Below are 16784 nucleotides of genomic sequence, written 5' to 3' on the forward strand. Positions count from 1 at the left end.
ACCTCTAGTGGAAAGCCTTCCCAGAAGAGTGGAGGCTGTTATAGCAGCAAAAGTGGGACTAACTCCATATTAATGTCTATCATTTTATAATGAGATGTTCAACGAGCAGGTGTCCACATACTTTTGGTCATGTAGTGTATACATGTGTGCTGATGCTATGTATTGGCCAATGAGAGGCTTTGAAGCCACAGGTCGGCCATATTGGCACTCCCCAGAAGGAGTCGTCCTCCATAGACGTTTCAAGGGAGTCCTCCATAGATGTTTGAGTCCCCCATTAATTCTTTCAAGGCCAAAATTACATGTATTTTAGTATTTTGTAGCTGTAGTGGGGACCATGACATTAGTACATTCTAAAAATGATACTTTAAGGAAAATGTTTTTATATATTTGTTTATTATTAATCTGTATGTTTAAATAACATAATACAATGTCAAAGTATGCATTAAGGTGTCTGAAATAGAATAACTGTTGCAAAAACAAATGTAGACATAAAACATTTCTATAGTTTCTAAAATATTTTTACAACGTTTAGGGATTGCGGAAGCGTGGTGGCTTCAAAATTGCGCCAACCTGTCAGTCATCTAGTGTATATATAAATAATTGGTTACTACCCATTACTGCATTAGTTAGTGACAGAGACATGGCTGTTGCACTCATCCATTTTCGGTGCTAAGAGAATATGTTATCATACATTATTTAAATGTTTTATCACAATGCTATATCTATTTCTTAGTTTTACCCTAATGCAGGGGCCTGAAACATTTTCACTTTTAACCAAAAACATTATCATATTTCCCAGCATGCTGTATTGCAGGTAGATTTTTTATTGTTTATTTTAATATCTATGTTTGTGCAATTGATTGATTGATTAATCTTATAATACGCAAAGAGAAATGACACATTTTTCAGTAACGCTTTACTTGACATAACAATGTCATAAAATGTCATGACAGCTGACATAACCTGTCATAATATGGTCATAACACTGTCATATTTACACCTGTTGTGACATATACAGTGCCTTCTGAAAGTATTCAGACCTCTTGACATTTTCTACATTTTGTGATGTCACTGCCTTATTCTAAAATGGAGCAGGAGTGGCTTCGGGACAAGTCTCTGAATGTCCTTGAGTGGCCCAGCCAGAGCCTGGAGAGACCTGAAAATAGCTGTGCAGCAACACTCCCCATCCAACCTGACAGAGGTTGAGATGATCTGCAGAAAGAATGTGAGTAACTCCCCAAATACAGGTGTGCCCAGCTTGTAGCGTCATACCCAGGAAGACTCGATTCTGTAACCGCTGCCAAAGGTGCTTCAAGAAAGTACTGAGTAACGGGGTCTGAATACTTATGTAAATGTGATATTTCGTTTTTTAATAAAAAAAAAGAAATTAGCAAACATTTCTAAAAACCTGTGCCTTCTGAAAGTATTCAGACCTCTTGACTTTTTCCACATTTTGTTACTTTACAGCCTTATTCTAAAATGTATTAAATAAACAAAATTCATAATTAACCTACACACAATACCCCATAATGACAAGTGAAAGCAGGTTTGTAGAAACTTTTGCTAATTTATAAAACATAAAAAACAGAAATACCTTATTTACATAAGTATTCAGACCCTTTGCTATGAGACTCGAAATTGAGCTCAGGTGCATCCTGTTTCCATTAATCACCCTTGAGATGTTTCTACAACTTGATTTGAGTCCAACTGTGGTAAATTCAATTGATTGAACATAATTTGAAAAAAGCACACACCGGTCTATATAAAGTCCCACAGTTGACAGTGCATGTCAGAACAAAAACCAAGCCATGAGGTCAAAGGAATTGCCGTAGAGCTCCGATACAGGATTGTGTCGAGGCACAGATCTGGGGAAGTATACCAAAAAACGTCTGCATTGAAGGTCCTCAAGAACACAGTGTCCCCCATCATTCTTAAATGGAAGAAGACTCTTCCTAGAGCTGGCCCGCCCGGCCAAACTGAGCAATCGGGGGAGAAAGGCCTTGGTCAAGGAGGTGACCAAGAACCTGATGGTCACTCTGACAGAGCTCTAGAGTTCCTCTGTGGAGATGGGAGAACCTTCCAGAAGGACAACCATCTCTGCAGCGCTCCACTAATCAGGCCTTTATGGTAGAGTGGGCAGACGGAAGCCACTCCTCAGTAAAAGGCACATGACAGCCTGTTTGAAGTTGGTCAAAAGGCACCTAAAGGACTCTCAGACCATGAGAAACAAGATTATCTGGTCTGATGAAACCAATATTGAACTCTTTGGTCTGAATGCCAAGCGTCATGTCTCGAGGAAAACTGCCCCATTTCTATGGTGAAGCATGGTGGTGGCAACATGCAGGAGTGGCTTCGGGACAAGTCTCTGAATGTCCTTGAGTGGCCCAGCCAGAGCCCGGACTTGAACCCGATTGAACATCTCTGGAGAGAACTGAAAATAGCTGTGCAGCAACACTCCCCATCCAATCTGAGAGCTTGAAAGGATCTGCAGAAACTCCCCAAATACAGGTATGCCAAGCTTGTAGCGTAATACCCAAAAAGACTCGAGGCTGAAATTGCTGCCAAAGGTGCTTCAACAAAGTAGTGAGTAAAGGGTCTGAATACTTATGTAAATGCGATATTTCAGTTTTTTATTTTTAATAAATTAGCAAACATTTCTAAATCCTGTTTTTGCTTTGTCATTATGGGGTATTGTGAGTAGCTGTCTGTATACAGTATGCATAGTACTGGTGAAAGAACACTGCCCTGGGGGGTTCCAACTGAAGTAGTGCACACCTCAAGAGAGTGTGTTGCCAACTCGTACCTGCTGAGACCTATCAGTTAGGAAGTTGGTGATCGTTGTGATAAGCATAGCATCAAGTCTAAAGTCTCCTCTCAGTCTGTCCGCGAGGACCAACGGATTGATTGTGTAAAATGCCGTGGAGAAATCTGCGAACATGATACGAGCGAGAGGATGGCATCATCTGTCCCTCTCTCTGACCGGTATGCAAATTGGAGGCGGTCAAGCAGGTGTCTGGTGGTGTTGATTATGTATGCCTTGATGATCTTTTCAAGAGATTTAATCAAGAGAGAGGTAAGAGCTTCAGGTCTGTAATCATTTGATGCAGATGGATGAGAGGTTTTTGGGACAGGTACAACAAACAGATTTTTTTCACAGAGATAGAATTTCCAAGGTATCCAGGGATCGCTGAAAGACAGAGCAGGAGACACTGCTCAGCTGAGTGGAACAGCGTTTCAAGACACGACCACTTATGTTATCAAGCCCCGGGCTCTTTCATGCTCCAGTGCTTTTGAACACTCGTTGTACGACTTCCTCATTGATGACAAGTGCGCTCTCGGTTGGCATGACATCCTCCTCCAGACAGTCCAGGGGAGCGGGGGCACCCCTGTTTCAAAACGGGCAAATAACCAATTTACTTCATTGGCTGTCTCGTCCAGGCAGGGATCAATACATTGCCTCCATTTTAAGGGGGCGTTTGCCATATTCTTAATGCCCAACCAGGCAGACCGAGAGTCTCGCTGTGTCTGTTGCACCTTATCCTTGTACCGGCATCTCGCCTTTTTTATCTCTTTGTTCACCTCTCTCTGTACCTCTTTTCTTTAGAGTGGATTCCCGGAGACAAACACTTGTTTCTTCTTGCTAAGCACCATTTTCAATTATTTGGTCACCCATGGTTTGTTGTTAGGAAATATCTTACATGTTTTTTTTGGGATCACTAAATCAACACAGAATTCAATATAGCCAGATATTACGTTAGTCAACTTTTTCAGGTCAGCTGATGATTCTTCAAATTCACTCCAGTAGTACAATCCAAGCATCCCTGCAATTGACTCGCCGATTGGACATTGGACATTAAGCGAGCAGTGTCAAGAAACAGTGCAGCTTGGCAGGGTTGTGTTCTCGGATGACGCATGGCTCTCGAACTTTCGCCTCTCCCAAATCTGTAGGGGAGTTGCAGCCATGAGACAAGACTGTAACTACCTACTGGATACCACGCAAAAGTTACATTTTGAGAAGCATAATATTAATTAATTCATCATATTGATGTACATGCACAATCAATGTACATGCACAAAGATATGCTTCTCAAAATCAACCTGCAATAGAGCATGTTGGGAAATATAATAATGTGGTGGGGTTGGGGTGTGGTTTTGGTTCTAAGTGATGTGTATGAGTTTGAGGCCACTGCATTAGGTTAAAGACTAGGCCATCAAATTAAGGCCTTATGAAGGGCCTTATGAAACAGGTAGGGTATTGTGTTAAAAGTCCCAAACAGTCAAATCAACTTTTTCATGAAATTGGATGATATTTGGAAGAAACCAGGACTACCAAAGTGTGAAAAATGGCTGTTGCTTCTACATTGATGGAGATTGAGCGTATTTGAGTAGTCTAAACTAGCTAGCTGCATTTGCTAGCTAAGTAAGTGAAAGTGAAAAGGGGGTGAGAACCACGAGCCTCCTAGGTTTTGTATAGAAGTCAATGTACCCAGAGGAGGACGGAAACTAGCTGTCCTGCTGAACGTTGAATTTGTCACCCAGTGTCTGTTGGAAAGCAGACTGAACCCGGTTTTTCTCTAGGATTTTGCCTATGCTTATGCTTAACTCGATTCTGTTTGTAACTCTTTTAAAGTCACCATTGGCGTCATAGTGAAATCCCTGAGTGGTTTCCTTCCTCTCCGGCCACTAAGTTAGGAAGGACTCCTTTATCTTTGTAGTTACTGGGTGTTATTAATAACTTCACCATACTCAAAGAGGTATTCAATGTCTGTTATTTTCACCCATCTACCAGTTGGTTCCCTTCTTCGCAAGACATTGGAAAATCTCCCTGGTCTTTGTGGTTGAATCTGTGTTTGAAATTCACTGCTCGACTGAGGGACCTTACAGATAATTGTAGGTGTGGGGTACAGAGATGAGGTAGTCATTCAAAAATCATGTTAAACACTATTATTGCACATAGAATGAGTCCTGCAAGTTTCTAATGTATGTGACTTGTTAACACAAAGATGGCAAGCGACATTCGCTGCAACATTGCAAATAGGCAGTTCATGTGTCTAGTTAATCTAGATTTTTTTTCTCCGGCTTCGAAACACGGATAGCTGTCTTCCGATATCAGATCATATTACCTGTTGGCAACCAGCTTCTTTGGTCATATTTCTCATTTGCAGAACTTTCAATTCCCCATAACTATCATAATCTATCATCCCAATGCATTTCAACAACTTTGGGCAACTTTCTAGTGAACACATTGGCTTGCTTTAAATGTACACTGCTCTGGTCAACAGAAGAGTTCTGGGATGGGTTGCTGAAGAGTACTTTGTGACGTCTGATGTACGAAGGTCTTTATAAATACATTTGATTGATTCATTAAGTGAGTTGACATTTTTCAATGCTACGAATCCTGACTAATACAATACGACCCAATGAAATAAGCCACAGTGGTTATCCTGCCCAAAGGTCCTTCATCTCCATTCCCTAGAAACACGGTGCATGCAATTTGGTTTCAAAGCACTTTTATTTAGTGAAAACTGTGCAGACTGGCAGTGCATCTCAATTGGCACGTTCACAGCTTCTTATCGCCTGTTTAAAACACATCCATAATACTTAATGGAGCATTTAAAGGGCCATTGTCATAACCACAGTTAATGAACTGCCTATTTGCAATGTTGCAGTGAATGTCGCTTGCCATCATTTGAACTAAATCGTTATGTTTCTGGGTATACATGGATGCAATTTCTTGGACAGAGCTTCAATTAAATCTGGACTAGGCCTAATTCTAATAAATTCAGAATAAATAAAAAAAATCTGAGACATTGACTACAGAGTACTAATTTCTGGGCTATGTAGTCCTTGACTAATTGGATTAAGGGCTCTATTCAATCAGACAAGCTTTAGCCAACATCCGCATAGTGGTTGTTTTGGCAGTGTCGGAGGTGGGACTGCGTTACAGCTGTCAAATCCACAAGCGGCTCCGGGCATTATACCTAAAGCTGACATTGCCATTGGCTGCACGGAATCACATTAAGATACATCCCATGCAGCTTTGTTTAGAAGTTCAAACACTGGAATGTGAGATGTCATCTACAGTGCCTTGCAAAAGTATTCGGCCCCCTTGAACTTTGAGACCTTTTGCCACATTTCAGGCTTCAAACATAAAGATATAAAACTGTATTTTTTTGTGAAGAATCAACAACAAATGGGACACAATCATGAAGTGGAACGACATTTATTGGATATTTCAAACTTTTTTAACAAATCAAAAACTGAAAAATTGGGCGTGCAAAATGATTCAGCCCCTTTACTTTCAGTGCAGCAAACTCTCTCCAGAAGTTCAGTGAGGATCTCTGAATGATCCAATGTTGACCTAAATGACTAATGATGATAAATACAATCCACCTGTGTGTAATCAAGTCTCCGTATAAATGCACCTACACTGTGATAGTCTCAGAGGTCCGTCAAAAGCGCAGAGAGCATCATGAAGAACAAGGAACACACCAGGCAGGTCCCAGATACTGTTGTGAAGAAGTTTAAAGCCGGATTTGGATACAAAAAGATTTCCCAAGCTTTAAACATCCCAAGGAGCACTGTGCAAGCGATAATATTGAAATGGAAGGAGTATCAGACCACTGCAAATCTACCAAGACCTGGCCGTCCCTCTAAACTTTCAGCTCAAACAAGGAGAAGACTGATCAGAGATGCAGCCAAGAGGCCCATGATCACTCTGGATGAACTGCAGAGATCTACAGCTGAGGTGGGAGACTCTGTCCATAGGACAACAATCAGTCGTATATTGCACAAATCTGGCCTTTATGGAAGAGTGGCAAGAAGAAAGACATTTCTTAAAGATATCAATAAAAAGTGTTGTTTAAAGTTTGCCACAAGCCACCTGGGAGACACACCAAACATGTGGAAGAAGGTGCTCTGGTCAGATGAAACCAAAATTGAACTTTTTGGCAACAATGCAAAACGTTATGTTTGGCGTAAAAGCAACACAGCTGAACACACCATCCCCACTGTCAAACATGGTGGTGGCAGCATCATGGTTTGGGCCTGCTTTTCTTCAGCAGGGACAGGGAAGATGGTTAAAATTGATGGGAAGATGGATGGAGCCAAATACAGGACCATTCTGGAAGAAAACCTGATGGAGTCTGCAAAAGACCTGAGACTGGGACGGAGATTTGTCTTCCAACAAGACAATGATCAAAAAACATAAAGCAAAATCTACAATGGAATGGTTGAAAAATAAACATATCCAGGTGTTAGAATGGCCAAGTCAAAGTCCAGACCTGAATCCAATCGAGAATCTGTGGAAAGAACTGAAAACTGCTGTTCACAAATGCTCTCCATCCAACCTCACTGAGCTCGAGCTGTTTTGCAAGGAGGAATGGGAAAAATTTTCAGTCTCTCGATATGCAAAACTGATAGAGACATACCCCAAGCGACTTACAGCTGTAATCGCAGCAAAAGGTGGCGCTACAAAGTATTAATTTAAGGGGGCTGAATAATTTTGCACGCCCAATTTTTCAGTTTTTGATTTGTTAAAAAAGTTTGAAATATCCAATAAATGTCGTTCCACTTCATGATTGTGTCCCACTTGTTGTTGATTCTTCACAAAAAAATACAGTTTTATATCTTTATGTTTGAAGCCTGAAATGTGGCAAAAGGTCGCAAAGTTCAAGGGGGCCGAATACTTTCGCAAGGCACTGTACATCTCGATTAGGCTGATAAAATTGTTCTATTTGAGCATCATTATTTCTATATCGCCTACACTTTCTCGCAGGGGTTCATGCACCCCAAACATCTGAGGGGGCACAAAGTACATGAAGATGTCTGGGGGTGGTCCAGATGGGTACTAGGCCTCCCGTTTTGTATCATTTTGCATTTTTCAAACACCTGAAACAACTTTTTTCCTGCAATCTAGAGCCATATTCATTATGCTGAATTCTATGCCAGAAATATGTCCATTTTTCTTCATATCTAAGCATACTTCATGGGCTGTCTGCATCTGTTTGACTTGTGATTATTATTATTTTTTCAACCATCAGCATCGCTGCTAAAAAAAACTGGGTAAAAGATTGAAAGGAATGTGTCTTATTCAGTACGTTTAGTTATTGCTTGCTTTTCTAAAGTCTACCAACCTTGCCAGCAGGAATGCCAACTAAAATAAAAGCCACTTTAATAAAAAAATAAATATATAATCACTTTTAAACAGGATAAATCTTAGGGGGCATGTGCCCCTGTGCCCCCGATGAAGCACTGGGCACGTGAGTGGGACGGGTGTGGCTTCGTGACAATGATCAAGAGCAGCTTCTCACTGATTTGATAGCTCCAATGCAGTTACACCTCCGACACCGCCAAAAGATCAGGGTCATGTTCAGTTGCCAAACATTCTCGAAATTTGCACAAAGAAATGCCATGAATAGAGCTGACATGATTCCTTATTTTACGTCAGAGTTGCATGTTTGTTCTACATAGCCTATTTCTATCTGAACGTTCCAAAACTTTGCTTTGTGCTGAACGAGCGGCAGCTATGCGGGTGTCAGCTATCGCCGGTTAACGCTTGATCTGATAGAATATTTAGTCATCTGACATCTGATTGGCCACCCCGGATGCCACCCCAACATTTCATTCGCTACTGGCAGTTTGATGCTGATTGACATCTCATTTTCACCTCTTGTTGAAAGAAGCATTTATTTTGACGTTTTCAAATCGACGTCGAGGAGGAGAGAATATTAATGTTGGTTGAGAGATACAAAATAATGAGAAGAAGAACAAGAACATACAGAAGAAGAAGAACAAGAACATACAGAAGAACAAGAACAAGAACATACAGAAGAAGAAGAACAAGAACATACAGAAGAAGAAGAAAAAATATTTCCACAGCTCCACGAGCTCTTTTCGCAATTGGCGAAAGCATCATATTTGAAGGAAGTTTTAAGGTTTAGCATAATTTTTAGGTTTTCTGAACAACTTTTTCGAGAGTTGAGTCGCTGTGTAAGTTAATGTTAGACCTTTGGCTCCATTAATTAACAGACAGTTAATCAGATAAGAGAGATCGTTTCCCAATTTAGCCTAACATTATGTTTACGTCTGTGCTAGTAACGTTAATACACGCATATACAGTGCATGGTTGTAAGTTAGAGTATATGAATGTTTAGCTAATGTGGGGTAACTAGTAGGCTACAGCTGTCAGTGTTCAGCAAGTTAACATCCAGCAATTTGAAATTCATTAACTCCGATAGACTCGTACTTGAACTCAAAACAAACAATTGTTATCATCAATCTGTTAACGCTACTCAAAAGATTACCACAATTTGCAGATGGCCTGTTTGCTATCGTAAAGGTGTAAGGAATTATAGCTAGCTAAGTTACTTACTGCAGAGTAGGGCTAGCCATGATCTAACTAGTAACTTTGGCTGGTAGTTTATTTTAAGGTACAGTTATGATAATGGAGATTTGTAATTAAGATTGAGATTGGACTAACATTTGGTTAATTGGATGCTTCGATGTAACCATAGACTGTCTTGTTTTTGCATAGGGTCAATTAAACACGAAAAGAAAGGGAGAGATATCAGACTTATTTTTAAAGAAGCACAAACAGGCAAATCAGGTGCAAACAGACCCCAGGCCTTGCATCACCACTGGACCCCAGAGCAGCTCCCTACCTGAGGCTAGTCAGAGTCAGTGTGGTCAGACTTCACAAGGACCCAGTCTACCACCACCAGGTCAGAGCATCTACCAGACAGTCAGTCACATGCCCAGTTCAGAATTTAAGTTTAGCTTCAGCTTGTAATAGATGATTTTGTCAAATTAAGACTCACTTTAAAAAGTTGGTTGTTGATTCATGTGTGTTCTTGTTTTGATGGCTGTGGAATTTTTACTTTGTTTATACACTAATGGTTCTTGTGTGATTTTAACGTAGTAGATGTATCAGGGGATGACACTGAGACCTCTGCCAGGAGGTGTCATCGAGCCCCTCCCAACTGCACCAAGCACCAGATATGCTGTTCCAGAAGGACCCAATGGTAGGCCAGGCCTATACTTTACTACACATTTTACTTAGCAGCTGTTAGTATCTAATATTGTGGAACCCCTAATTATACATTTCCATAGAGATATGACACATTATTTAACGTGCATTTCAGACATTTCAAGATCCAGAGAAGGAGGATCCCGTACAGCCGTGTTTGAAAACACTTCCCAGAACTCAGCATGGTACTAGGAAAAGGGCTTTCAACAGCTCCTGGTATAAGGACAATTCATGGCTTTACCATTCTGTAACTCAAGATTCGACTTATTGCCTGTAGGCATTTTCCCCTGCCCAATGCACCTGAATCTGCCTTCACATCACAGTCAGGTTTCTCTGCCCAATTCACCTGAATCTGCCTTCACATCACAGTCAGGTTTCTCTGCCCAATTCACCTGAATCTGCCTTCACATCACAGTCAGGTTTCTCTGCCCAATTCACCTGAATCTGCCTTCAAATCACAGTCAGGGTTTTTGTAACTGGAAAAAGACGCTGTTGAAAGATTCTGGGTTTAAGCTCCATTCGGAGCAGAGCATCATATCAATGCTATGTATGCTTGGAATCAGCATGTAAGGGCTATTGACAGCAACTCATCAATGTTAGATGTCATAAATGAGGTCCGGAAAAAGAAAGTGGAGGAAAACTGTACTTACATTAAAACAATTGCAGATGTGCTCCTATTAACTGCCACTCGAAATATAGCGCAGAGAGGTCACCGAGAGTCTGATGACTCTCACAACAAGGGTACATTTTTGACAATCTTAGAAGAAATAGCAAATCATGACCCTCTCGTAGAGAAAAGGAGGAATGCATGTGGCAATGCTAAGTACACAAGCCACCAAATCCAGAAGGAAGTTCTGAAAAACATGGTCTGGACTACAGAAATAATCTTGTGGGGCAAGGCTACGACGGTGAATACGCCACGAGCGGAAAGCATTCTGGTGTGTCTGCACGGATTAAAAACAGTGCAAGATTTGCATTTGACGTGCACTGTATTGCACATTGTTTAAATTTGGTTCTTGTTGATGCTTTAAAATCAGAACCCGAGGCAGTTAACTTTTATTGCTCTCCTGCAGAAGCTTCATAACTTTGTATCTGGCTCGTACATTCATCTCAAGTGGCTTGCAGTTCAGAAAGAGCTGTATCCACAGCAGCAGCCCAGGGAATGACAGAGACTTACGTAAGGAGGGCATGCAGAAACATGGCATGCTGTGAACTGAGGGACAGGCTTCCAGCAGTTCTGAGAGTGCTACAGAAAATCACACTTGAAAATAGTGGTGATAGATCAGTGGAGTCAAGGGGCCTTCTTTCTCAGATAGATTTTCACTTCATAGGGCTTTTGGTTACCTTTTGTAATGTGCTTGGGGATGCCAAATGTCTTTCTGACTTGCTTCAATCAAGCTCTCTTGATCTAGCAAGGGCTGTGGATCTAGTAGGTGCCCTTACAGACACACCACAGGACTACAGAAGTGAGGGTTACTATGGAGAACTATGGAAAGAGGTTGAAGAGATTGCAGAGCATTGCAAAATAAGTGTACAAACAGTGTGTAAAAGACAGCCTAAAACAAGCTTAAGATTTCACGACTCGAGGATAGAAAAATAGTGACCAAAGTGATGGTGAGAGCTTCCAAAGAGCTGTCTTTTATCAGGTGCTTGACAGTCTCACAGCTGAGCTGCAGAAGCGTTTTTCAAAGAAGAATTGCGAGATAATGCAGGGGGTCCTGTCTCTCAACAAAAAGTGTACAACATTCTTGAACGAAGAGCCTCTGTTTGCCGTTGCTCAGACCTTTAAGGCAGATTTAGAGGACCTCAAACATGAGGTTCATCAAACCAAGCAGCTTCTTGATAGGAGAGAGGGAAGTAGAAGGAACAGACCGTATACTCTCCTTGACGTTGTTGTGTTTCCAGAACCTTTATAAAGAGGTCTTCCATGAGCTATTTCAACTTTGTAAGGTTTCTGTTGTTACACCAGTCAGCAGTGCTTCTTGTGAGAGAAGCTTCTCAGCTTTAAAACTGATTTAAAACCCACCTTAGGACAACAATGGTTGATGACAAGTTAAGTCACCTCGGAATTCTCAGTGTTGAGTCAAGGCTGGCACACTCCCTCAACATGATTGAGTTTGTGAAACATTTTGCCAGTTCTCACCAGAACCGCATAATTATGCTGTTTTAAATCGACCTGGGATAATTTGGCACTTAGGCACTCCCTCTGGTCATGATTAAAAACCTGCACTGTGTACTAACTGGTACACTCACATTCTAAAAATATAAATCCAAAACGTGTCATGTCACACAGATTTAATTTGGTCTTGATTAGGCCAATTCCAAAACATAATATATATGAGCGTAAATATAATTCTGTTAGTTTGTAATATTGATGGGCACCAAAAAAAATACTTTGGATGCCCAACACCAGATTATATATTCAAGAATAGAGAGTGACCCGTGTGTGTGTGTGTGTGTGTGTGTGTGTGTGTGTGTGTGTGTGTGTGTGTGTGTGTGTGTGTGTGTGTGTGTGTGTGTGTGTGTGTGTGTGTGTGTGTGTGTGTGTGTGTGTGTGTGTGAGAGAGAGAGAGAGAGAGCTGCAGTTCCGAGGTAGACACTGACTATTCATAGTATGTTAAAGAATTCTAGTGAACCCTTTTGGACCACCCTATCTGTCACATTGAAGAACTCCGGGTTAAGTGAATTATCACTTCTACCTCTAATCAGCAATCATAGGATTAATTCATGCTCCTCAGATGCCAGGTTAGGGTTACACACAAATGTTCTGTCATGGTCTATGGACCCCATGAAGTAGCCTTGACCACCCCCTGGCCACCCCATGTAGAGAACTCTAGTTGCGCCACTGTATACAGTGCCTTCGGAAAGTATTCAGACCTCTTGACTTTTTCCACATTTTGTTACGTTACAACCTTATTCTAAAATTGATTACATCGTTTTTCATCCCTCATCAATCTACACAAAATACCCCATCAAGACAAAGCAAAAACAGGTTCTTATAAATGTTTGATAATTTATAAAAATGTATCAAATTAAAACTGAAATATCACATTTACATAAGTATTCAGACACTTTACTCAGTACTTTGTTGAAGCACCTTTGGCAGTGATTACAGCCTAGAGTCTTGGGTATGATGCTACAAGCTTGGCACAACTGTATTTGGGGAGTTTCTCCCATTCTTCTCTGCTGATCCTCTCAAGCTCTGTCAGGTTGGATGAGGAGCGTTGCTGCACAGCTATATTAAATTCTCTCCAGAGATGTTCGATCGGGTTCAAGCAGGTTTTCATCAAGGATCTCTCTGTACTTTGCTCCGTTCATCTTTGCATCCATCCTGACTAGTCTCCCAGTCCCTGCCGCTGAAAAACATCCCCACAGCATGATGCAGCCTCCGCCATGCTTCACCGTAGGGATGGTGCCAGGTTTCCTCCAGACGTGACGCTTGGCATTCAGGCCAAAGAGTTCAATCTTGGTTTCATCACATCATAGAATCCTGAGAGTGTTTAGGTGCCTTTTGGCAAACTCCACGTGGGCTGTCATGTGCCTTTTACTGAGGAGTGGCTTCCGTCTGGCCACTCTACCATAAAGGCCTGATTGGTGGAGTGCTGCATAGATGGTTTTCCTTCTGGAAGGTTCTCCCATCTCCACAGATTAACTTTGGAGCACTGTCAGAGTGATCATCGGGTTCTTGGTCGGGAGGGAGTCAGGGAGTCTGGAAGGGCATCAAGGAATCTTTGGGTCGTCCAACAATTTATAGCGCGGCTTTTGATCATCTTTGGTTGGAATCTAAGCAAATCATTTATTTTGCGATTGCAAATGTAATAAAATGGTGGTCCCATAGTCCAGGATTATAAGGAGAAACATTAACTGTAGATCGACAATATCTATTCCACGGGACAAAACTACACTGAACAAAAATATAAACTCAACATGTAAAGTGTTTGTTTCATGAGCTGAAATAAAAAATCTGAAAAAAAGATTCCATATGCACAAAAATGGAGATGCAAAACTTGATACGGCTAGCACCGCAGCGTTGTGCAATGTGACATGCACTGCAGAACAAAGAGGAGGAATGTTAGTTTGGTCAGGTTATTTTGGTCAAGTAGGGTAGCAGTGGTGATTAAGGAGAGTGAGGACAAGTGTGGAGTCTGATCAGCAATGAGTTACAGCTGATGCTTGGGCAAAAAAAACACTGGTTTGTATACCCTAGCCGGCAAGGTGAAAAGGCACTTAACCCTAATTTCCTACAGGGATTTAACAAGTAACATCAATAAGGGGTCATAGCTTTCACCTGGATTCACCTGGTCAGTCTATGTCACGGAAAGAGCAGGTGTCCTTAATGTTTTGTGCACTCAGTGTATAGCTGTGCCACATTACGTGGGCCTCACGAGCCAAACAATGGCTTATCCCGCTGTCTGCTGGAGAATGGGATGAGAGAACCTTTCACATACACAAGCCCCTCCCACATTGACTGTCACTCAGGTATAAGTCCCTCCCATCCCCCCTATAAAGCCTCTCATTTGGCTGTGTACACTCAGACTAATAGGTAACTCTATAGCCTTGAAAAAGACACCTAGCCAACTGGATAGATTGAATGTATGCAACTGGGAGCCATTGGGATACATACTACTCTTTTTCCTCACAACCTCCCGGTGAAGTAAAATTGTTTTGAGACTGAGGTAAGTCACCTCTGTCATTTGAACTTGTGAATGTATCTTTTGTTTCTGACTTGTATTAGGTAAAACATATATTTTTTGTTGTTGCTGATGTCACGGCAGGAATGTATAGACAGGGGTGCTGTCTTTGTTGTCCAAGATAAGCAGTTTTGTGTGTGTGTGTGTGTGTGTGTGTGTGTGTGTACAGAGGTGCAGCTTTCTTAATATATTGTTCTTACTGAAGGAAATAACCCAGTCTCATCCATTTAGAATGTATGGCATTCCTGAACACAGAGGAATTCTAGCTAATACAGTTTTTGTCCAGCTATTACATTAGGCAAAATGTAACCCTGCAATAAAGGAATGACCAGGGGCTGGAGGGAACCTGCCTTTTGGACCCTCTTATGTAAGCATGGTATAATCCAGGTATACTTTTGGAGCCAGGAGATTGTCTCAACTACTTGTGGGGAAAGGTGAGAATTGTACTGTTCTGGAAATCATGCTAATTCATTCCATTGTTATTCACAGGTTCTAGCCAATATGAAAGTGGCTCTTCAAACCACCATCTGCTTGTGTGTTCTAGCCACAATTTTACCTCTGGTGAAAGGCACCAAAGTTGGCCTCAACTCCAATTTGAAAAAGAGGTAAGCTGATTGACGAAAGACAAACAGTGGCCACCATCTAATTCAATAGAGTGTACAGGATTATTGGATAGGGTGTGTGCTCTGTCTTTGATATGTCTCGGGAGAACTGGGTTAGTTCTGCATTAACCATGCCTTCTCGTTTGGTAGATTTAGAGGCTGGCTACCGAGTCGCTTGAGAGCAGCTCTCCACAGCAGCTCTGCCTTAGACTCAAGGATCCTCAGTGGACCAGGGCAGAGAGAGGAGACAGACTCCTCTATATTTAATTCCAGGTAATCACATTATATTTAAACAATGGTCACTGTTGCTTGTTTTGGTTTTACTGCTATAAATGTCACATTCGACTGTTTTTTTTTTGGTCAAGTCCATTTACATTTCAGTCATCTTTAGAAATCTTCATAAATCTCTGATTTCTTGTCTCATCCCCTTTGATCTCTTTCAGGTCCAGAAGATCCATTGTGACCTCAGTGAAAAGACCTGGCTGTTCTCTGGGAACATGCACCCTGCAAAACCTGGTCCATCGGCTGCACATCCTCAACAACAGGTTAAAGGTCAACAGAGCCCCGGAGGATAAGATCAGCTCGCAGGGTTACGGTCGCCGCCGCCGCAGGTCTCCCACAGCTCTATGCTTTGCTAACTCTCCAAGCGGGGAGATTGAGATTGGGCTGGAGCAGCGAGAGCCGCTAAGGAATCCATCTACAGGCCACCCTGTTCAGACAAACTTGAGTCAGGCAGAGAAGAGGAGTGTCAATCTACTGAACGCCAGGTGCTTTTTTTGGCTGGCTGAGATACTGCTGAGGTCCTATTCCTGACCATTCCCTTCCTGTGTGGGGGAAAGGATGGACATAGTCAATGGAGTAGGAAATGAATTTCATGCCACTGTGGATGAAAGAAAGCAGTGAAAGAGGGAAGCGATAAGAAGTGTCTGGATTTTTTTCAGTCCAACATTTCTAGTGTTAATTCAGGCCATAAATTAACACTCTTTGGTGTAAAACACCAAGTGTTGATTTTAATAGCCAGAGTTAAATCAAAACGACGCCCATTATTATCATATTTCCTAGCATGCTCTATTGCAGGTTCATTTTTAATTGTTTCAATAGCTATGTTTTTGCATGTACATTAATTAATTAATCTTATGCTTCTCAAATATAAATAACATTTTTTCTAATCCAATCTGTTACTTGGTCTTATTGCACCTGTTACTGAAATGGTTGTTCCTTGTTTCATATGTTTATCTTCCCAACCCAGCTGTCATTTTTAATTCAGGTTGCAGGTGAATAAAAATTCCAAATGCTGGATATTCTCACTAGCTGGATTCCAATTGGAATTACATGGAACCCAAACTGGCTGTGCGCGTGCGAAATCGTGCATAAATGTATTTTGTCCCCCCACACCAAACGCGATCACGACATGCAGGTTAAAATATCAAAACAAACTCTGAACCAATTATATTAATTTGGGGA

General features: G+C 41.5%; 1 protein-coding gene across 1 annotated transcript; it reads left to right on the forward strand.

The window, feature by feature from the left end:
- The first annotated feature begins 15219 nt into the window (after positions 1–15219).
- Positions 15220–16133, forward strand: LOC139377494 (pro-adrenomedullin-like). Its single transcript, XM_071120530.1, has 3 exons — positions 15220–15323; positions 15471–15593; positions 15764–16133. The coding sequence occupies exons 1-3, from the start codon at positions 15220–15222 to the stop codon at positions 16131–16133; spliced, it is 597 nt and encodes a 198-aa protein (XP_070976631.1).
- Positions 16134–16784: the final 651 nt, after the last annotated feature.

This window comes from Oncorhynchus clarkii, chromosome 2 (assembly GCF_045791955.1).
Source record: "Oncorhynchus clarkii lewisi isolate Uvic-CL-2024 chromosome 2, UVic_Ocla_1.0, whole genome shotgun sequence".
Taxonomy (NCBI): Eukaryota; Metazoa; Chordata; class Actinopteri; order Salmoniformes; family Salmonidae; genus Oncorhynchus; species Oncorhynchus clarkii.